Source organism: Ranitomeya imitator, chromosome 4 (assembly GCF_032444005.1).
Source record: "Ranitomeya imitator isolate aRanImi1 chromosome 4, aRanImi1.pri, whole genome shotgun sequence".
Taxonomy (NCBI): domain Eukaryota; kingdom Metazoa; phylum Chordata; class Amphibia; order Anura; family Dendrobatidae; genus Ranitomeya; species Ranitomeya imitator.
The window spans coordinates 719978299-720000482 of NC_091285.1; the positions used below are offsets into that span (position 1 = coordinate 719978299).

Below are 22184 nucleotides of genomic sequence, written 5' to 3' on the forward strand. Positions count from 1 at the left end.
CGCAGATGCGACGGGTGGTCACCAGGTGCCGAGGGCGGATGCGACGGGTGGTCACCAGGTGCCGAGGGCGGATGCGACGGGTGGTCACCAGGTGCCGAGGGCGGATGCGACAGGTGGTCACCAGGTGCCGAGGGCGGATGCGACGGGTGGTCACCAGGTGCCGAGGGCGGATGCGACGGGTAGTCACCATGTGCCGAGGGCGGATGCGACGGGTGGTCACCAGGTGCCGAGGGCGGATGCGACGGGTAGTCACCAGGTGCCGAGGGCGGATGCGACAGGTGGTCACCAGACACTGGCGATGGAGGGTCACAACATACTGACGATTTACCTTTCTCGGATCCTGTTGTTAACAATCCATTAACCCTTCTATTACTGTGAGCTTTTTCTGCACAGCCCTGTATATACTTCTTTATAGGACACCCCTCATCACCTGATCAGAGAGCAGATCATGGGCCCCGCGGTCCCATTAGGACGACCCCAGGATCCATACTTATGACGAGTAGACGACAGAATGAGCAGAGACGCAGCGGCAGGAATAATTCACAGTAAGTTTATAGACACGGCCAGATGGACACAATATAATACACAGCGGCCCCAGAGCAAGCGGCGGCGGCCCCATCACACGGCTCCACCCGTCACCCGACGGTCTCCTGCAGGAAGAAGAGTAACACGAGCCTATAAGTTATGGGGTCAGAGACAATTGCGTAACACACAGGGGTCCTACAGTCATGGCCAAAAGTGTTGGCACCATAGAAATTGTTCCAGAAATTGAAGTATTTCTCCCAGGACATTATCACAATTCCCCATGTCTTGTTATACTCAGGTTTATTCCCTTTTTGTTTTTTGTGTTCCAATAAACACAAACAAAACGACAATTTCACACAAAACCCCAAGAATGGACCGGACAGAATTGATGGTGCACGCCTTAATATTTGGTCACTAGCTTTGGAATAAATATCTGCAGTCAATCGCTTCCTATCACCATCACAAGCTTCTTCCACCTCTCAGCTGGGGGTCTTGGACTCCTAGTCCTCCTCTCAGCCGGGGGTCTTGGACTCCTAGTCCTCCTCTCAGCCGGGGTCTTGGACTCCTAGTCCTCCTCTCAGCCGGGGTCTTGGACTCCTAGTCCTCCTCTCAGCCGGGGTCTTGGACTCCTAGTCCTCCTCTCAGCCGGGGGTCTTGGACTCCTAGTCCTCCTCTCAGCCGGGGTCTTGGACTCCTAGTCCTCCTCTCAGCCGGGGTCTTGGACTCCTAGTCCTCCTCTCAGCCGGGGTCTTGGACTCCTAGTCCTCCTCTCAGCCGGGGGTCTTGGACTCCTAGTCCTCCTCTCAGCCGGGGTCTTGGACTCCTAGTCCTCCTCTCAGCCGGGGTCTTGGACTCCTAGTCCTCCTCTCAGCCGGGGTCTTGGACTCCTAGTCCTCCTCTCAGCCGGGGGTCTTGGACTCCTAGTCCTCCTCTCAGCCGGGGTCTTGGACTCCTAGTCCTCCTCTCAGCCGGGGTCTTGGACTCCTAGTCCTCCTCTCAGCCGGGGTCTTGGACTCCTAGTCCTCCTCTCAGCCGGGGTCTTGGACTCCTAGTCCTCCTCTCAGCCGGGGTCTTGGACTCCTAGTCCTCCTCTCAGCCGGGGTCTTGGACTCCTAGTCCTCCTCTCAGCCGGGGTCTTGGACTCCTAGTCCTCCTCTCAGCCGGGGTCTTGGACTCCTAGTCCTCCTCTCAGCCGGGGTCTTGGACTCCTAGTCCTCCTCTCAGCTGGGGGTCTTGGACTCCTAGTCCTCCTCTCAGCTGGGGGTCTTGGACTCCTAGTCCTCCTCTCAGCTGGGGGTCTTGGACTCCTAGTCCTCCTCTCAGCTGGGGGTCTTGAACTCCTAGTCCGTCTCTCAGCCGGGGTCTTGGACTCCTAGTCCTTCTCTCAGCCGGGGTCTTGGACTCCTAGTCCTCCTCTCAGCCGGGGTCTTGGACTCTTCTTACAATCTGCTCCTGGTCTCATACTTTGCCTTCCCCCAACAGTGATTGTAAGATCTCTCTACCGGGGATCAATGGGATTTAGATTCCATCCACTTCTGGGGGATTCTTGAAGTAGGTTTGGGGTTATTGTCATGCTGGAACACCCATGACCTAGGACACACACCCAGCTTTCTGACAGCTTTATTCAGATGCATCTGCATATTTCCCATAAGGGATGGGGGCAGTGTTCTGGAATCACTGCGTTGAGAAACACGTGATGGTGTCTCCGCGGTGTTGGATGTTTTGGTCTCCCCGAGGCCAATCATCTGTGCCTTTATAGCCTTTTTACTAGGCACTGCTCCTAATAGCCAGATTCCTACTCCACACTGATGAGGGGCAAAAACCCCGAAACAGCTGTCTGTGGATGGATACCATGCTTGGCATAGGTGGCTTTCCTTCATAGGATGCTGCCCTTCCCGTGGTTCCTTCCCGGGGAAAGGCCTGGCTATTCACTGCTTGCGTCGGGAAACACGTGATGGTGTCTCCGCAGCTTCTTTACATGCATCTGCATATTTCCCATAAGGGATGGGGGCAGTGTTCTGGAATCACTGCGTTGAGAAACACGTGATGGTGTCTCCGCGGTGTTGGATGTTTTGGTCTCCCCGAGGCCTATCATCTGTGCCTTTATAGCTTTATTCAGATGTCATGATGCCTTGCACACAGTCAGGGCTCCCAGTCCAGAGGCAGCAAAAGAACCAACAAACATCTGTGACCCTCCACCATATTTGACTGTAGGTACTGTGTTCATTTCTTTGTAGGCCTCATTCCATTTTCAGAAAAAGGTAGAATGATGTGCTTCACCAAAAAGCTCAATCTTGGTCTCATCTGTCCACTAGACGCTTTCCCCAGAAGGAATTTTGTCTTACTGACGACATTTTGGCAAACTGTAAGTCCGGCTATTTTAGGTCTCATTGTCAGCAGTGGGGTCCTCCTGGGTCTCCTGCCATAGTGTTTCATTTGACTCACATGTGGATGAATAGTTGGCGCCGACACTGATGCCCCTGAACCTGCAGGACAACTTGGATTTCTTTGGACCTTGATTGGGGCGGCTCATCCACCATCCGGACTATCCTGCGTTGCAACCTTTCATCAATTTTTCTCTGCCGTCCACGTCCAGGGAGATCAGCTACAGTGCCGTGGGTTGTAAACTTCTTAGGTTGTGCATCGTGGACAAAGGAACTTCAAGCTCTCGGGAGATGGACTTGTAACCTCGAGATTGTTGATATTGTTCACCAATTTTGATTCCCAAGTCCTCAGACAGTTCTCTTCTCTTTCTGTACTCCATGCTTAGTGTGGCACACAGACACATAATGCAAAGATTGAGTCAACGTCTTCCCTCTATCAGATTTCAGGTGTGATTTTCATATTGCCCACACCTGTTACTTGCCACAGGTGAGTGTGAACAAGCATCACATGCTGGAAACAAAGATGTTTATCACAATATGGAAAGGTGACAACAATTTTGTTCCGCTCATTTTTTGCTGATTTTGTGGGAATTTTTATCCAATTTGCCTTTTTTTCTTTGTTTTTTTCTGTGTTTTTTTTTGCAATATACACAAAGGAAATAAACCTAAGTGTAAGAAAACACGGGGAATAATGATAACGTTCTGAGGGAAATACTTTATTTTCTGAAAAAATTTCAAGGGTGGCAACACTTTCAGCCATGACTGTATAAGTTATGGGTCAGTGACAACAGCGTCACACACGGGGGTCCTGTCAGTTACGGGGTCAGTGATCATACCGTCACACACGGGAGTCATGTCACAAACGGGGGTCCTGTCAGTTACGGGGTCAGTGATCACAGCGTCACACACGGGGGTCCTGTCAGTTACGGGGGTCTGATCACAGCGTCACACACGGGGGTCCTGTCAGTTACGGCGTCAGTGATCACAGCGTCAGTTATGGGGTCAGTGATCATAGCGTCACACACGGGGGTCCTGTCAGTTACGGGGTCAGTGATCACAGCATCACACATGGGGGTCCTGTTAGTTACGGGGGTCAGAGATCATAGCGTCACACACGGGGGTCCTGTCAGTTACGGGGTCAGTGATCACAGCGTCACACACGGGGGTCCTGGCAGTTACGGGGTCAGTGATCACAGCGTCACACACGGGGGTCCTGTCAGTTACGGGGTCAGTGATCACAGCGTCACACACAGGGGTCCTGTCAGTTACGGGGGTCAGTGATCACAGCGTCACACACGGGGGTCCTGTCAGTTACGGGGTCAGTGATCACAGCATCACACATGGGGGTCCTGTTAGTTACGGGGGTCAGAGATCATAGCGTCACACACGGGGGTCCTGTCAGTTACGGGGTCAGTGATCACAGCATCACACATGGGGGTCCTGTTAGTTACGGGGGTCAGAGATCATAGCGTCACACACGGGGGTCCTGTCAGTTACGGGGTCAGTGATCACAGCGTCACACACGGGGGTCCTGGCAGTTACGGGGTCAGTGATCACAGCGTCACACACGGGGGTCCTGTCAGTTATGGGGTCAGTGATCATAGCGTCACACATGGGAGACCTGTCAGTTACGGGGTCAGTGATCACAGCGTCACACACGGGGGTCCTGTCAGTTATGGGGTCAGCGATCACAGCGTCAGTTACGGGGTCAGTGATCATAGTGTCACACACGGGGGTCCTGTCAGTTACGGCGTCAGTGATCACAGCGTCAGTTATGGGGTCAGTGATCATAGCGTCACACACGGGGGTCCTGTCAGTTACAGGGTCAGTGATCATAGCGTCACACATGGAAGACCTGTCAGTTACGGGGTCAGTGATCACAGCGTCACACACGGGGGTCCTGTCAGTTACGGCGTCAGTGATCACAGCGTCAGTTATGGGGTCAGTGATCATAGCGTCACACATGGAAGACCTGTCAGTTACGGGGTCAGTGATCACAGCATCACACACGGGGGTCCTGTCAGTTACGGGGTCAGTGATCACAGCGTCACACACGGGGGTCCTGTCAGTTATGGGGTCAGTGATCATAGCGTCACACATGGGAGACCTGTCAGTTACGGGGTCAGTGATCACAGCGTCACACACGGGGGTCCTGTCAGTTATGGGGTCAGCGATCACAGCGTCAGTTACGGGGTCAGTGATCATAGTGTCACACACGGGGGTCCTGTCAGTTACGGCGTCAGTGATCACAGCGTCAGTTACGGGGTCAGTGATCACAGCGTCAGTTATGGGGTCAGTGATCACAGCGTCACACGGGGGTCCTGTCAGGTACGGGGTCAGTGATCATAGCGTCACACACGGGGGTCCTGTCAGGTACGGGGTCAGTGATCATAGCGTCACACACGGGGGTCCTGTCAGTTACGGGGTCAGTGATCACAGCGTCACTCACGGGGGTCCTGTCAGTTACGGGGTCAGCGATCACAGCGTCACTCACGGGGGTCCTGTCAGTTACGGGGTCAGTGATCACAGCGTCACACACGGGGGTCCTGTCAGTTATGGGGTCAGTGATCATAGCGTCACACACGGGGGTCCTGTCAGTTACGGGGTCAGTGATCACAGCGTCACACACGGGGGTCCTGTCAGTTACGGGGTCAGCGATCACAGCGTCACTCACGGGGGTCCTGTCAGTTACGGGGTCAGTGATCACAGCGTCACACACGGGGGTCCTGTCAGTTATGGGGTCAGTGATCATAGCGTCACACATGGGGTCCTGTCAGTTACGGGGTCAGTGATCACAGCGTCACACACGGGGGTCCTGTCAGTTATGGGGTCAGTGATCATAGCGTCACACATGGGGTCCTGTCAGTTACGGGGTCAGCGATCACAGCGTCACTCACGGGGGTCCTGTCAGTTACGGGGTCAGTGATCACAGCGTCACTCACGGGGGTCCTGTCAGTTACGGGGTCAGTGATCACAGCGTCACACACGGGGGTCCTGTCAGGTACGGGGTCAGTGATCACAGCGTCACACACGGGGGTCCCCTCAGCTAAGGAGTCAGTGGTCCCCCCCGCTCACCTTCATGTTGCTTCCTCTCGCGCGTCTTCTCGGCTCTCGCTTTGTTTGGGGGGTTTCTGTTTTGGGCACTTGATCTGCAACAGAAAAGATCCTTGTATAAATCCTGTTCTTGGCCCCCGGTGCTGACCCCTCCCCACATACACGGGGTGCCATCATCCAGCTGAGGTGGGGGGCTCTCACCTGTATCTTGGGGCTGTGATGGGGTGGGTTGCTCCGTGGTGTCAGGGGGCCGGTGGCTTCTGTGTGGTGTCTTGTACTTGTTATCTGAGGAGATAGCAGCGGTCAGTGCAGCACATGGTGTGGGGGGCGGATGATGGGAGTTGTACCATGCGCTTACCATTGGGGGCACTGTGTGAGGTGCCGTTCATCTGCGCTGCCCCTCTGTCCTTCTCACTTCTGGGGGGCATTGTCCTCATCCCCCCCACACTCTTCAGCTGGTCCTCAATGTGAAGCCGCTCCATCCGCAGCTGCTCCAGGTCCTGAAGGAGGGGACACGAGGTGAGACAGAATGGGGGCACAATATGGGGGTCTTAGTCTAGGACAGATGGAGACAGACCTGCAGGTACGAGATCTGATACTCGAGCAGCGCCAGCGCGTTACTGATACTGTCCTGTGTACCCACAAATACGAACGGCACCGACCCCTGAAAGAGAAGCAGAGGCGGTGAGCAGCCCTTTCGGGGGTTCCGGACCCCACTACTGTAAACAACAGCCCTGGGCCCACCGCTGGTGTTCATGGAGCAATGACTGCCTCAACACCAGGGGCAGTGCTGCTCCAGACATCAGCAGAGGAGCGCAGGAGACCCCGTTACCTCCTTCTTCTGCTCGTTCTTGTCCCCTTCCGCCTCCACTCGCACCCGAACAATACCAGATTTATCCACGATCTCCTGGATGACGCAGCCATTCTTCCCAATCACTTTACCTGCGGGAAAAGGAGCGTCAGAGTCGGAGGGGCCGAGCCGGCGCTCCCAACCTCCACCACAACAGAGGGGGGACATGGAGGAGCACAGCTGGAGAAGGGGACAAAAGGGGGACACTGATGCGGTCCTCCGAGCCAGCGCCAGAGAACAAGAGACATGGCCGGCTGAAGAAGACAGTAGAGGGTGGACATGAAACCGATCCTCCGAGCCAGCGCCAGAGAACAAGAGGGGATATGGCCGGCTGAAGAAGACAGTAGAGGGTGGGCATGAAACCGATCCACCGAGCCCGCGCCAGAGAACAAGAGGAGACATGGCTGGCCGAAGAAGACAGTAGAGGGTGGACATGGACCCGATCCGCCAAGCCAGCGCCAGAGAACAAGAGGAGACATGGCCGGCCGAAGAAGACAGTAGAGGGTGGACATGAAACCGATCCTCCGAGCCAGCGCCAGAGAACAAGAGGAGACATGGCCAGCCGAAGAAGACAGTAGAGGGTGGACATGAAACCGATCCGCCGATCCAGCGCCAGAGAACAAGAGGGGATATGGCCGGCTGAAGAAGACAGTAGAGGGTGGGCATGAAACCGATCCACCGAGCCCGCGCCAGAGAACAAGAGGGGACATGGCCGGCTGAAGAAGACAGTAGAGGGTGGACATGGACCCGATCCGCCGAGCCAGCGCCAGAGAACAGGAGTGTGGGGACAGCTGGAGAAAGGGGAGAAAAAGGTGGACATGAAACCGATCCGCCGAGCCAGCGCCAGAGAACAAGAGGAAACATGGCCGGCCGAAGAAGACAGTAGAGGGTGGACATGAAACCGATCCGCCGAGCCAGCGCCAGAGAACAAGAGGAGACATGGCTGGCCGAAGAAGACAGTTGAGGGTGGACATGAAACCGATCCGCCAAGCCAGCGCCAGAGAACAGGAGTGTGGGGACAGCTGGAGAAAGGGGAGAAAAAGGTGGACATGGACCCGATCCTCCGCGCCACCGCCAGAGAACGGGAGTGGGGTGATGGCTAGAAAAGAGGAGAGGAGGGTGGACATGGGCCCGGTCCTCCACGCCACCGCCAGAGAACGGGAGTGGGGTGACGTGTAGAAAAGAAGAGAGGAGGGTGGACATGGATCCGGTCCTCCACGCCACCGCCAGAGAACGGGAGTGGGGTGACGGGTAGAAAAGAGGAGAGGAGGGTGGACATGGACCCAGTCCTCTGAGCCACTGCCAGAAAACGGGGGTGGGGGGACGGCTGGAGAAGAGGAGATGAGGGCGGACACTGAACTCTGAGATGCCAACAGAGAAAAAGAGGGGACACGGCCAGCCAAATAGGAGAAGAGTAGAGGGCGGACATGGACTTGGTCTTCTGAGCCACCGCCAGAGAACAGGGGAGGTGGGGGTGACAGGGACAGCTAAAGAAGAGGGGAGTTTGACGTGGACAGGTCCACAGCAAGAGAACAAGAGGGGACATGGACAGTGCAGGCCGGAGAAGAGGATGTGGACACGGTCCTCTGAGCCACCAGAGAACTTACCCACTAGAGAGCGAGGAACCTCCATGGAGCCTTCTGTGAACTCCAGGTAGCCCCGGGCCCTGCGCACGGCTTCCTGCGTCTGTGGAGGAGAGCACAGTAATCAGGGACAGGGATGGCTGCAGCCGGGGAGGCAGGGGCCACTCAACAATTACCTCTCCAAACACCCGGAAGGTGAAGGTCTCTTCGTCCAGCTCCACCGCCGTCACCCCCGGGACCTTCCGCGCCTGTTGAATGTTTATGCCGTGAGCACCAATAGCCAATCCGATGAGATCCTCCCTCACCTGGAACTCCTCCCGGTATGCGACTGCCAGCTGCTTACTGATCTGGAGATGAGGAAAGTGTCAGCAAGGAGGTGACGTCACATCTACCTGTATACAAGGTGTTACAGAACCCCACCGCACCCAGAATATGTTGTGCAGTTATATGTATGTATAATAGGTTCCATGTGAGATGCATGTCCCTAATGCCTCAGCCCACAGGCTGCTCCCCTGGGCAGAGGGGACACGATATTCCCCTTTTGTCAGCCCCCCACCTTTGTAATTCCCACAGTAAATATCGGCAGGCTCCGGCCACCTGCGGCTATTGTAATGTATGTCTGGCCTGCCGCTTTTCTATTGGCCTGCCCTCTGTATCTGTGTGATATAGTAACATAGTAACATAGTTAGTAAGGCCGAAAAAAGACATTTGTCCATCCAGTTCAGCCTATATTCCATCATAATAAATCCCCAGATCTACGTCCAGATCTGTGTCCTGTGAGTAAAGTGTTGTCAGACTGGAAATACGTGGAGAAGCAATGATCTTTTATATGCGCCCATGTAACCAAGCAATTCCAGCCAGCGTCCTTCATTCAGACTCAAGCCAAAGCAGAGTGGACCTCCTGAAACACGGGGTGGTACTGAAAGAGGTACCCCAGCACGGCAGACCCCGTTGCACAAGGTACTTGTGTATCGGCCATGACGGCACATGCCTCTCACCCAATGTCACCTGCGACTGTTCGGATTATCCAACTGAGTGTGATGTGGCTGGTGAGAAGAGTTGCGGACAGGGAGAGGCGCCCCAGACACAGTCATGGCCGACCGGCGAGAGGCACCCCAGACATGGCCAACCGGCGAGAGGCGCCCCAGACACAGTCATGGCCGAGAGGCGCTCCAGACACTGTCATGGCCGAGAGGCGCCCCAGACACTGTCATGGCCGAGAGGCGCCCCAGACACTGTCATGGCCGACCGGCGAGAGGCGCCCCAGACATGGCCAACCGGCGAGAGGCGCCCCAGACACAGTCATGGCCGAGAGGCGCCCCAGACACTGTCATGGCCGAGAGGCGCCCCAGACACTGTCATGGCCGAGAGGCGCCCCAGACACTGTCATGGCCGAGAGGCGCCCCAGACACTGTCATGGCCGACCGGCGAGAGGCACCCCAGACAGTCATGGCTGACCGGCGAGAGGCACCCCAGACACTGTCATGGCTGACCGGCGAGAGGCGCCCCAGACACAGTCATGGCCGACCGGCGAGAGGCGCCCCAGACACAGTCATGGCCGACCGGCGAGAGGCGCCCCAGACACAGTCATGGCCGACCGGCGAGAGGCGCCCCAGACACAGTCATGGCTGACCGGCGAGAAGCGCCCCAGACACAGTCATGGCCGACCGGCGAGATGCGCCCCAGACACTGTCATGGCTGACCGGCGAGAGGCGCCCCAGACACTGTCATGGCCGACCGGCGAGAGAATCTACTCACACAGCCCCATAAGGTGCAGAAGCGGACGCAATGCTCTGAGGCACAGGAAGCTGAGGCTGGAGAGACAGTCATCATGGCGTCCAGCGGAAGAACAGATCCAAAAGTGCATGGGCGAATTGGTATAGCCCTGCAGGGGGCGAGGTCACAACTCCCTCCCATGTGCATCGCCCTGCGGGGGGCGGGGTCACAACTCCCTCCCATGTGCATCGCCCTGTGTGGGGCGGGGTCACAACTCCCTCCCATGTGCATCGCCCTGCAGGGGGCGGTGACTGCATCTCCTCACCTCCAGCTGCTTTGTGGCCTCTTCATTCTGGGCAATGAGCCGCAGCTTGTTGCGGAGGGCCCGGACGTGCATGTCACTCAGCAGAGTGGAGCGTTTTATGATGCCCTCATCTGTGGACTGGTATAGATATCATCGGTTTACCCTCCGTAGAGTCACCATCCCACAGACTCCACACCCAACCAAAACACCCCCCGCAGATTCACCATCACACAGACCCGCACACAACCAAAACACCCCCCAGATTCACCATCACACAGACCCGCACCCAACCAAAACACCCCCCAGATTCACCATCACAGACCCGCACCCAACCAAAACACCCCCCCGCAGATTCACCATCCCACAGACCCACACCCAACCAAAACACCCCCCAGATTCACCATCACACAAACCCGCACCCAACCAAAACACCCCCCCGCAGATTCACCATCCCACAGACCCACACCCAACCAAAACACCCCCCAGATTCACCATCACACAAACCCGCACCCAACCAAAACACCCCCCAGATTCACCATCACACAGACCCGCACCCAACCAAAACACCCCCCAGATTCACCATCACACAGACCCGCACCCAACCAAAACACCCCACGCAGATTCACCATCCCACAGACCCGCACCCAACCAAAACACCCCCCAGATTCACCATCACACAGACCCGCACCCAACCAAAACACCCCCCAGATTCACCATCCCACAGACCCGCACCCAACCAAAACACCCCACGCAGAGTCACCATCCCACAGACCCGCACCCAACCAAAACACCCCCCGCAGATTCACCATCCCACAGACCCGCACCCAACCAAAATACCCCCCAGATTCACCATCCCGCAGACACGCACCCAACCAAAACACCCCCCAGATTCACCATCCCGCAGACCCGCACCCAACCAAAACACCCCCCAGATTCACCATCCCGCAGACACGCACCCAACCAAAACACCCCCCAGATTCACCATCACACAGACCCGCACCCAACCAAAACACCCCCCGCAGATTCACCATCACACAGACCCGCACCCAACCAAAACACCCCCCGCAGATTCACCATCACACAGACCCGCACCCAACCAAAACACCCCCCAGATTCACCATCACACAGACCCACACTCAACCAAAACACCCCCCAGATTCACCATCACACAGACCCGCACCCAACCAAAACACCCCCCAGATTCACCATCACACAGACCCACACTCAACCAAAACACCCCCCAGATTCACCATCACACAGACCCGCACCCAACCAAAACACCCCCCCGCAGATTCACCATCACACAGACCCGCACCCAACCAAAACACCCCCCAGATTCACCATCACACAGACCCGCACCCAACCAAAACACCCCCCGCAGATTCACCATCCCACAGACCCGCACACAACCAAAACACCCCCCGCAGATTCACCATCACACAGACCCGCACACAACCAAAACACCCCACGCAGAGTCACCATCCCACAGACCCGCACCCAACCAAAACACCCCACGCAGAGTCACCATCCCACAGACCCGCACCCAACCAAAACACCCCCCGCAGATTCACCATCCCACAGACCCGCACCCAACCAAAATACCCCCCAGATTCACCATCCCGCAGACACGCACCCAACCAAAACACCACCCAGATTCACCATCCCGTAGACCCGCACCCAACCAAAACACCCCCCAGATTCACCATCCCGCAGACCCACACCCAACCAAAACACCCCCCAGATTCACCATCCCGCAGACACGCACCCAACCAAAACACCCCCCGCAGATTCACCATCACACAGACCCGCACCCAACCAAAACACCCCCGCAGATTCACCATCCCGCAGACCCGCACCCAACCAAAACACCCCCCCGCAGATTCACCATCACACAGACCCGCACCCAACCAAAACACCCCCCGCAGATTCACCATCCCGCAGACTCTACACACAACCAAAACACCCCCCGCAGATTCACCATCACACAGACCCCACACACAACCAAAACACTCCCCGCAGATTCACCATCCCGCAGACACGCACCCAACCAAAATACCCCCCGCAGATTCACCATCCCACAGACCCGCACCCAACCAAAACACCCCACGCAGAGTCACCATCCCACAGACCCGCACCCAACCAAAACACCCCCCGCAGATTCACCATCCCACAGACCCGCACCCAACCAAAATACCCCCCGCAGATTCACCATCCCGCAGACCCGCACCCAACCAAAACACCCCCCGCAGATTCACCATCACACAGACCCGCACCCAACCAAAACACCCCCCAGATTCACCATCCCGCAGACACGCACCCAACCAACCAAAACACCCCCTGCAAATGCACATCTCACAGACCAGCATCCAACCAAAACACCCTCCCGCAGAATCACCATCTCGTAGCCCGCACCCAACCAAAACAGCCCTCCGCAGACATGCACCCATCCAAACACCTTCCCCCGCAGAATCACCATCCTGCAGTCTCGCACCCAACCAAAAGACTATCCTCGCACACCCGCACTCCATGTTGTGTCCCCGCCTCACCAGGACTATGAGTTCACTGCCGCTGCTGTCCAGTGAGACACGGTTGGCACCGACCACCTTCTTAAACTCCTTGTGGGCATCCGCGCTGGCGGCTCTACAGAGAGGAGCAATGGTCAGAGCGGGCACGGCGGAGGCCGGGGAGGGGAGCAGGCGAGTACTCACATGGTGCGCACGTCCTCGGGGAGGGCCAGGCTGTATCGGTAGAAGCTGGCGGCTGGGTTCTGGTTGGGCACTCGCAGGCGTTCACGGCTGACGATCTCGTTATACGGAGAGTCGTAGACGTAATATTCTACCACATAAAACTGAGGGAGAGTAAGATCGGGCGCAGGGAGCGAGGGGACGGCGGGGCGAGCGGGCGCAGGGAGCGAGGGGACGGCGAGGCGAGAGGGTGCAGGGAACGGTGGGGTGAGCGTGGGGAGGGAGCGAGGGGATGGCGGGGCGAGCGGGCGCAGGGAGCGAGGGGACGGCGGGGCGAGCGGGCGCAGGGAACGGTGGGGTGAGTGTGGGGAGGGAGCGGGGGGCCAGCAGGGCAAGCGGGCGCATGAAGCGAGGGGACAGCATGAAGCGAGGGGACAGCAGGGCAAGCGGGCGCAGGGAACGGCGGGGGGAGGGAGCGAGGGGACGATGGGGCGAGCGGGCGCAGGGAACGGTGGGGTGAGCGTGGGGATGGTGGGGCGAGCAGGCGCAGGGAGCGAGGGGACAGCAGGGCAAGCGGGCGCAGGGAGCGAGCAGACACAGAAAGGCGCGAGAGCAGGGAGCGTGTGTGGTGAGAGGGTGCACGGGGGACACAGACTTAAACTCACATCTCCTTTCACCATCCGCACATGGGCCGGCCACCAGCCTGCGCTCTCCTGGTCACTGGCACGGGACTGCACCTGTAATAAGGGGCCATCAGCAGAATGTCCTGTACAACCATCCCCCACCATCACCCCGCCAGCAGTGACGCACCTCCACCTGGTCACCCTCATTTATATCAGCCGAGGAGGAGTCCGGGGCCGGCAACCTGACGTCACAGAAGGGCACTCGTCTCTCCGGCATGGCGCTGCCAGGGCAAGAATGTCAGGTGGTCAACACAAGATTAGGGTAGACAGAGATCTGGTGCTGTATACGAGGGGTGCGGGCTGTATATGGGGGGAGTGCTGGATTACTGACCAGGGGTGCGGGCTGTATATGGGGGGAGTGCTGGATTACTGACCAGGGGTGCGGGCTGTATATGGGGGGAGTGCTGGATTACTGATCAGGGGTGCGGGGCTGTATAGGGGGGAGTGCTGGATTACTGACCAGAGGTGCAGGGCTGTATATGGGGGGAGTGCTGGATTACTGACCAGGAGTGCGGGGCTGTATATGGAGGAGTGCTGGATTACTGACCAGGGGTGCGGGGCTGTATATGGGGAGAGTTCTGGATTACTGACCAGGGGTGCGGGGCTGTATAGGGGGGAGTGCTGGATTACTGACCAGGAGTGCGGGGCTGTATATGGGGGGAGTGCTGGATTACTGACCAGAGGTGCAGGGCTGTATATGGGGGGAGTGCTGGATTACTGACCAGGAGTGCGGGGCTGTATATGGAGGAGTGCTGGATTACTGACCAGGGGTGCGGGGCTGTATATGGGGAGAGTTCTGGATTACTGACCAGGGGTGCGGGGCTGTATATGGAGGAGTGCTGGATTACTGACCAGGGGTGCGGGGCTGTATATGGAGGAGTGCTGGATTACTGACCAGGGGTGCGGGGCTGTATATGGGGGGAGTGCTGGATTACTGATCAGGGGTGCGGGGCTGTATATGGAGGAGTGCTGGATTACTGACCAGGGGTGCGGGGCTGTATATGGGGGGAGTGCTGGATTACTGACCAGGGGTGCGGGGCTGTATATGGAGGGAGTGCTGGATTACTGACCAGGGGTGCGGGGCTGTATATGGGGGGAGTGCTGGATTACTGACCAGGAGTGCGGGGCTGTATATGGGGGGAGTGCTGGATTACTGACCAGGGGTGCGGGGCTGTATATGGAGGGAGTGCTGGATTACTGACCAGGGGTGCGGGGCTGTATATGGAGGGAGTGCTGGATTACTGACCAGGGGTGCGGGGCTGTATATGGAGGAGTGCTGGATTACTGACCAGGGGTGCGGGGCTGTATATGGAGGGAGTGCTGGATTACTGACCAGGGGTGCGGGGCTGTATATGAGGGGAGTGCTGGATTACTGACCAGGGGTGCGGGGCTGTATATGGAGGGAGTGCTGGATTACTGACCAGGGGTGCGGGGCTGTATATGGGGGGAGTGCTGGATTACTGACCAGGGGTGCGGGGCTGTATAGGGGGGAGTGCTGGATTACTGACCAGGGGTGCGAGGCTGTATAGGGGGGAGTGCTGGATTACTGACCAGGGATGCGGGGCTGTATATGGAGGGAGTGCTGGATTACTGACCAGGAGTGCGGGGCTGTATAGGGGGGAGTGCTGGATTACTGACCAGGGATGCGGGGCTGTATATGGGGGGAGTGCTGGATTACTGACCAGGGGTGCGGGGCTGTATAGGGGGGGAGTGCTGGATTACTGACCAGGGGTGCGAGGCTGTATAGGGGGGAGTGCTGGATTACTGACCAGGGGTGCGGGGCTGTATAGGGGGGAGTGCTGGATTACTGACCAGGGGTGCGAGGCTGTATAGGGGGGAGTGCTGGATTACTGACCAGGGATGCGGGGCTGTATATGGAGGGAGTGCTGGATTACTGACCAGGGATGCGGGGCTGTATATGGGGGGAGTGCTGGATTACTGACCAGGGGTGCGGGGCTGTATAGGGGGGGAGTGCTGGATTACTGACCAGGGATGCGGGGCTGTATATGGGGGGAGTGCTGGATTACTGACCAGGGGTGCGAGGCTGTATAGGGGGGAGTGCTGGATTACTGACCAGGGGTGCGGGGCTGTATAGGGGGGAGTGCTGGATTACTGACCAGGGATGCGGGGCTGTATATGGAGGGAGTGCTGGATTACTGACCAGAGGTGCGGGGCTGTATATAGAGGAGTGCTGGATTACTGACCAGGAGTGCGGGGCTGTATATGGGAGGAGTGCTGGATTACTGACCAGGGGTGCGGGGCTGTATATGGGGGGAGTGCTGGATTACTGACCAGGGGTGCGGGCTGTATATGGAGGAGTGCTGGATTACTGACCAGGGGTGCGGGGCTGTATATGGAGGGAGTGCTGGATTACTGACCAGGGGTGCGGGGCTGTATATGGAGGAGTGCTGGATTACTGACCAGAGGTGCGGGGCTGTATATGGGGGGAGTGCTGGATTACTGACCAGAGGTGCGGGGCTGTATATGGGGGGAGTGCTGGATTACTGACCAGAGGTGCGGGGCTGTATATGGGGGGGAGTGCTGGATTACTGACCAGAGGTGCGGGGCTGTATATGGAGGAGTGCTGGATTACTGACCAGGGGTGCGGGGCTGTATATGGGGAGAGTTCTGGATTACTGACCAGGGGTGCGGGGCTGTATATGGAGGAGTGCTGGATTACTGACCAGGGGTGCGGGGCTGTATATGGAGGAGTGCTGGATTACTGACCAGGGGTGCGGGGCTGTATATGGGGGGAGTGCTGGATTACTGATCAGGGGTGCGGGGCTGTATATGGAGGAGTGCTGGATTACTGACCAGGGGTGCGGGGCTGTATATGGGGGGAGTGCTGGATTACTGACCAGGGGTGCGGGGCTGTATATGGAGGGAGTGCTGGATTACTGACCAGGGGTGCGGGGCTGTATATGGGGGGAGTGCTGGATTACTGACCAGGAGTGCGGGGCTGTATATGGGGGGAGTGCTGGATTACTGACCAGGGGTGCGGGGCTGTATATGGAGGGAGTGCTGGATTACTGACCAGGGGTGCGGGGCTGTATATGGAGGGAGTGCTGGATTACTGACCAGGGGTGCGGGGCTGTATATGGAGGAGTGCTGGATTACTGACCAGGGGTGCGGGGCTGTATATGGAGGGAGTGCTGGATTACTGACCAGGGGTGCGGGGCTGTATATGAGGGGAGTGCTGGATTACTGACCAGGGGTGCGGGGCTGTATATGGAGGGAGTGCTGGATTACTGACCAGGGGTGCGGGGCTGTATATGGGGGGAGTGCTGGATTACTGACCAGGGGTGCGGGGCTGTATAGGGGGGAGTGCTGGATTACTGACCAGGGGTGCGAGGCTGTATAGGGGGGAGTGCTGGATTACTGACCAGGGATGCGGGGCTGTATATGGAGGGAGTGCTGGATTACTGACCAGGAGTGCGGGGCTGTATATGGGGGGAGTGCTGGATTACTGACCAGGGATGCGGGGCTGTATATGGGGGGAGTGCTGGATTACTGACCAGGGGTGCGGGGCTGTATAGGGGGGGAGTGCTGGATTACTGACCAGGGGTGCGAGGCTGTATAGGGGGGAGTGCTGGATTACTGACCAGGGGTGCGGGGCTGTATAGGGGGGAGTGCTGGATTACTGACCAGGGGTGCGAGGCTGTATAGGGGGGAGTGCTGGATTACTGACCAGGGATGCGGGGCTGTATATGGAGGGAGTGCTGGATTACTGACCAGGGATGCGGGGCTGTATATGGGGGGAGTGCTGGATTACTGACCAGGGGTGCGGGGCTGTATAGGGGGGGAGTGCTGGATTACTGACCAGGGATGCGGGGCTGTATATGGGGGGAGTGCTGGATTACTGACCAGGGGTGCGAGGCTGTATAGGGGGGAGTGCTGGATTACTGACCAGGGGTGCGGGGCTGTATAGGGGGGGAGTGCTGGATTACTGACCAGGGATGCGGGGCTGTATATGGGGGGAGTGCTGGATTACTGACCAGGGGTGCGGGGCTGTATATGGGGGGAGTGCTGGATTACTGACCAGGGGTGCGGGGCTGTATAGGGGGGAGTGCTGGATTACTGACCAGGGATGCGGGGCTGTATATGGAGGGAGTGCTGGATTACTGACCAGAGGTGCGGGGCTGTATATAGAGGAGTGCTGGATTACTGACCAGGAGTGCGGGGCTGTATATGGGAGGAGTGCTGGATTACTGACCAGGGGTGCGGGGCTGTATATGGGGGGAGTGCTGGATTACTGACCAGGGGTGCGGGCTGTATATGGAGGAGTGCTGGATTACTGACCAGGGGTGCGGGGCTGTATATGGAGGGAGTGCTGGATTACTGACCAGGGGTGCGGGGCTGTATATGGGGGGAGTGCTGGATTACTGACCAGAGGTGCGGGGCTGTATATGGGGGGAGTGCTGGATTACTGACCAGAGGTGCGGGGCTGTATATGGGGGGAGTGCTGGATTACTGACCAGAGGTGCGGGGCTGTATATGGAGGAGTGCTGGATTACTGACCAGAGGTGCGGGGCTGTATATGGGGGGAGTGCTGGATTACTGACCAGGGGTGCGGGGCTGTATATAGAGGAGTGCTGGATTACTGACCAGGGGTGCGGGGCTGTATATGGAGGAGTGCTGGATTACTGACCAGGAGTGCGGGGCTGTATAGGGGGGAGTGCTGGATTACTGACCAGGGATGCGGGGCTGTATATGGGGGGAGTGCTGGATTACTGACCAGGGGTGCGGGGCTGTATATGGGGGGAGTGCTGGATTACTGACCAGGGGTGCGGGGCTGTATATGGAGGGAGTGCTGGATTACTGACCAGGGGTGCGGGGCTGTATATGGGGGGAGTGCTGGATTACTGACCAGTGGTGCGGGGCTGTATATGGGGGGAGTGCTGGATTACTGACCAGGGGTGCGGGCTGTATATGGGGGGAGTGCTGGATTACTGACCAGGGGTGCGGGGCTGTATAGGGGGGAGTGCTGGATTACTGACCAGGGGTGCGGGGCTGTATATGGGGGGAGTGCTGGATTACTGACCAGGGGTGCGGGGCTGTATATGGGGGGAGTGCTGGATTACTGACCAGGGGTGCGGGCTGTATATGGAGGAGTGCTGGATTACTGACCAGGGGTGCGGGCTGTATATGGGGGGAGTGCTGGATTACTGACCAGGGGTGCGGGCTGTATATGGGGGGAGTGCTGGATTACTGACCAGGGGTGCGAGGCTGTATATGGGGGGAGTGCTGGATTACTGACCAGGGGTGCGGGGCTGTATATGGGGGAAGTGCTGGATTACTGACCAGGGGTGCAGGGCTGTATATGGGGGGAGTGCTGGATTACTGACCAGGGGTGCGGGGCTGTATATGGGGAGAGTGCTGGATTACTGACCAGGGGTGCGGGGCTGTATATGGGGGGAGTGCTGGATTACTGACCAGGGGTGCGGGGCTGTATATGGAGGGAGTGCTGGATTACTGACCAGGAGTGCGGGCTGTATATGGGGGGAGTGCTGGATTACTGACCAGGGGTGCGGGGCTGTATATGGGGGAAGTGCTGGATTACTGACCAGGGGTGCGGGGCTGTATATGGGGGGAGTGCTGGATTACTGACCAGGGGTGCGGGGCTGTATATGGGGAGAGTGCTGGATTACTGACCAGGGGTGCGGGGCTGTATATGGGGGGAGTGCTGGATTACTGACCAGGGGTGCGGGGCTGTATATGGAGGGAGTGCTGGATTACTGACCAGGGGTGCGGGCTGTATATGGGGGGAGTGCTGGATTACTGACCAGGGGTGCGGGGCTGTATATGGGGGGAGTGCTGGATTACTGACCAGGGGTGCGGGGCTGTATATGGGGGGAGTGCTGGATTACTGACCAGGGGTGCACGGCTGTATATGGAGGAAGTGCTGGATTACTGACCAGGGGTGCGGGGCTGTAAATGGGGGGAGTGCTGGATTACTGACCAGGGGTGCGGGGCTGTATATGGGGGGAGTGCTGGATTACTGACCAGGGGTGCGGGGCTGTATATGGGGGGAGTGCTGGATTACTGACCAGGGGTGCGGGGCTGTATATAGAGGAGTGCTGGATTACTGACCAGGGGTGCGGGGCTGTATATGGGGGGAGTGCTGGATTACTAACCAGGGGTGCGGGGCTGTATATAGAGGAGTGCTGGATTACTGACCAGGGGTGCGGGGCTGTATATGGAGGAGTGCTGGATTACTGACCAGGGGTGCGGGGCTGTATATGGGGGGAGTGCTGGATTACTGACCAGGGGTGCGGGGCTGTATATGGAGGAGTGCTGGATTACTGACCAGGGGTGCGGGGCTGTATATGGGGGGAGTGCTGGATTACGGACCAGGGGTGCGGGCTGTATATGGGGAGAGTGCTGGATTACTGACCAGGGGTGCGGGGCTGTATATGGGGGGAGTGCTGGATTACTGATCAGGGGTGCGGGCTGTATATGGGGAGAGTGCTGGATTACTGACCAGGGGTGCGGGGCTGTATATGGGGGGAGTGCTGGATTACTGACCAGGGGTGCGGGGCTGTATATGGAGGGAGTGCTGGATTACTGACCAGGGGTGCGGGGCTGTATATGGGGAGAGTGCTGGATTACTGACCAGGGGTGCGGGGCTGTATATGGGGGGAGTGCTGGATTACTGACCAGGGGTGCGGGGCTGTATATGGAGGGAGTGCTGGATTACTGACCAGGGGTGCGGGGCTGTATATGGGGGGAGTGCTGGATTACTGACCAGGAGTGCAGGGCTGTATATGGGGGGAGTGCTGGATTACTGACCAGGGGTGCGAGGCTGTATATGGGGGAGTGCTGGATTACTGACCAGGGGTGCGGGGCTGTATATGGGGGGAGTGCTGGATTACTGACCAGGAGTGCAGGGCTGTATATGGGGGGAGTGCTGGATTACTGACCAGGGGTGCGAGGCTGTATATGGGGGGAGTGCTGGATTACTGACCAGGGGTGCGGGCTGTATATGGGGGAGTGCTGGATTACTGACCAGGGGTGCGGGGCTGTATATGGGGGAAGTGCTGGATTACTGACCAGGGGTGCGGGCTGTATATGGGGGGAGTGCTGGATTACTGACCAGGAGTGCGGGGCTGTATATGGGGGGAGTGCTGGATTACTGACCAGGGGTGCGAGGCTGTATATGGGGGAGTGCTGGATTACTGACCAGGGGTGCGGGGCTGTATATGGGGGGAGTGCTGGATTACTGACCAGGAGTGCAGGGCTGTATATGGGGGGAGTGCTGGATTACTGACCAGGGGTGCGAGGCTGTATATGGGGGGAGTGCTGGATTACTGACCAGGGGTGCGGGCTGTATATGGGGGAGTGCTGGATTACTGACCAGGGGTGCGGGGCTGTATATGGGGGGAGTGCTGGATTACTGACCAGGGGTGCGAGGCTGTATATGGGGGAGTGCTGGATTACTGACCAGGGGTGCGGGGCTGTATATGGGGGGAGTGCTGGATTACTGACCAGGAGTGCAGGGCTGTATATGGGGGGAGTGCTGGATTACTGACCAGGGGTGCGGGGCTGTATATGGGGGAAGTGCTGGATTACTGACCAGGGGTGCGGGCTGTATATGGGGGGAGTGCTGGATTACTGACCAGGGGTGCAGGGCTGTATATGGGGGGAGTGCTGGATTACTGACCAGGGGTGCGGGGCTGTATATGGGGGAAGTGCTGGATTACTGACCAGGGGTGCGGGCTGTATATGGGGGAAGTGCTGGATTACTGACCAGGGGTGCGGGCTGTATATGGAGGGAGTGCTGGATTACTGACCAGGAGTGCAGGGCTGTATATGGGGGGAGTGCTGGATTACTGACCAGGAGTGCTGGATTACTGACCAGGGGTGCGGGGCTGTATATGGGGGAAGTGCTGGATTACTGACCAGGGGTGCGGGGCTGTATATGGAGGAGTGCTGGATTACTGACAAGGGGTGCGGGGCTGTATATGGGGGGAGTGCTGGATTACTGACCAGGGGTGCGGGGCTGTATATGGAGGGAGTGCTGGATTACTGACCAGGGGTGTGGGGTTGTATATGGGGGGGAGTGCTGGATTACTGACCAGGGGTGCGGCGTTATGAAAGGCAATTCAGAACCACAATGGACATAGCGGTCAGAGCACATACAGTGATCTGACAATAACCCAAAATCATAGAACGAGCTCTGAGACGTGGGAACTCTGCAGACCGCAATCCCTAATCCTCTCCAAACCACACTAAAGGCAGCCGTGGATTGCGCCCAACGCTCCCTATGCAACTCGGCACAGCCTGAGAAACTAACTAGCCTGAAGATAGAAAATAAGCCTACCTTGCCTCAGAGAAATACCCCAAAGGAAAAGGCAGCCCCCACATATAATGACTGTGAGTTAAGATGAAAAGACAAACGTAG

General features: G+C 57.9%; 1 protein-coding gene across 1 annotated transcript in view; it reads right to left on the reverse strand.

Annotated features, from left to right (window-relative positions):
• Positions 1-536: 536 nt before the first annotated feature.
• Positions 537-22184, reverse strand: part of LOC138677437 (RNA-binding protein FXR2-like) — a 41365-nt gene continuing 19717 nt past the window's right edge. Inside the window, exons 3-15 of the mRNA XM_069767565.1 lie at positions 13911-14004; positions 13766-13837; positions 13125-13264; positions 12963-13056; positions 10438-10554; positions 8573-8743; positions 8421-8499; positions 6796-6905; positions 6541-6627; positions 6322-6463; positions 6165-6248; positions 5985-6058; positions 537-650 (exon numbers count right to left, since the gene is read on the reverse strand). Coding sequence (XP_069623666.1) covers positions 636-650; positions 5985-6058; positions 6165-6248; positions 6322-6463; positions 6541-6627; positions 6796-6905; positions 8421-8499; positions 8573-8743; positions 10438-10554; positions 12963-13056; positions 13125-13264; positions 13766-13837; positions 13911-14004 — 1279 coding nt within the window. The 3' untranslated portion in view covers positions 537-635. The remainder of the gene's footprint in view (positions 651-5984; positions 6059-6164; positions 6249-6321; positions 6464-6540; positions 6628-6795; positions 6906-8420; positions 8500-8572; positions 8744-10437; positions 10555-12962; positions 13057-13124; positions 13265-13765; positions 13838-13910; positions 14005-22184) is intronic.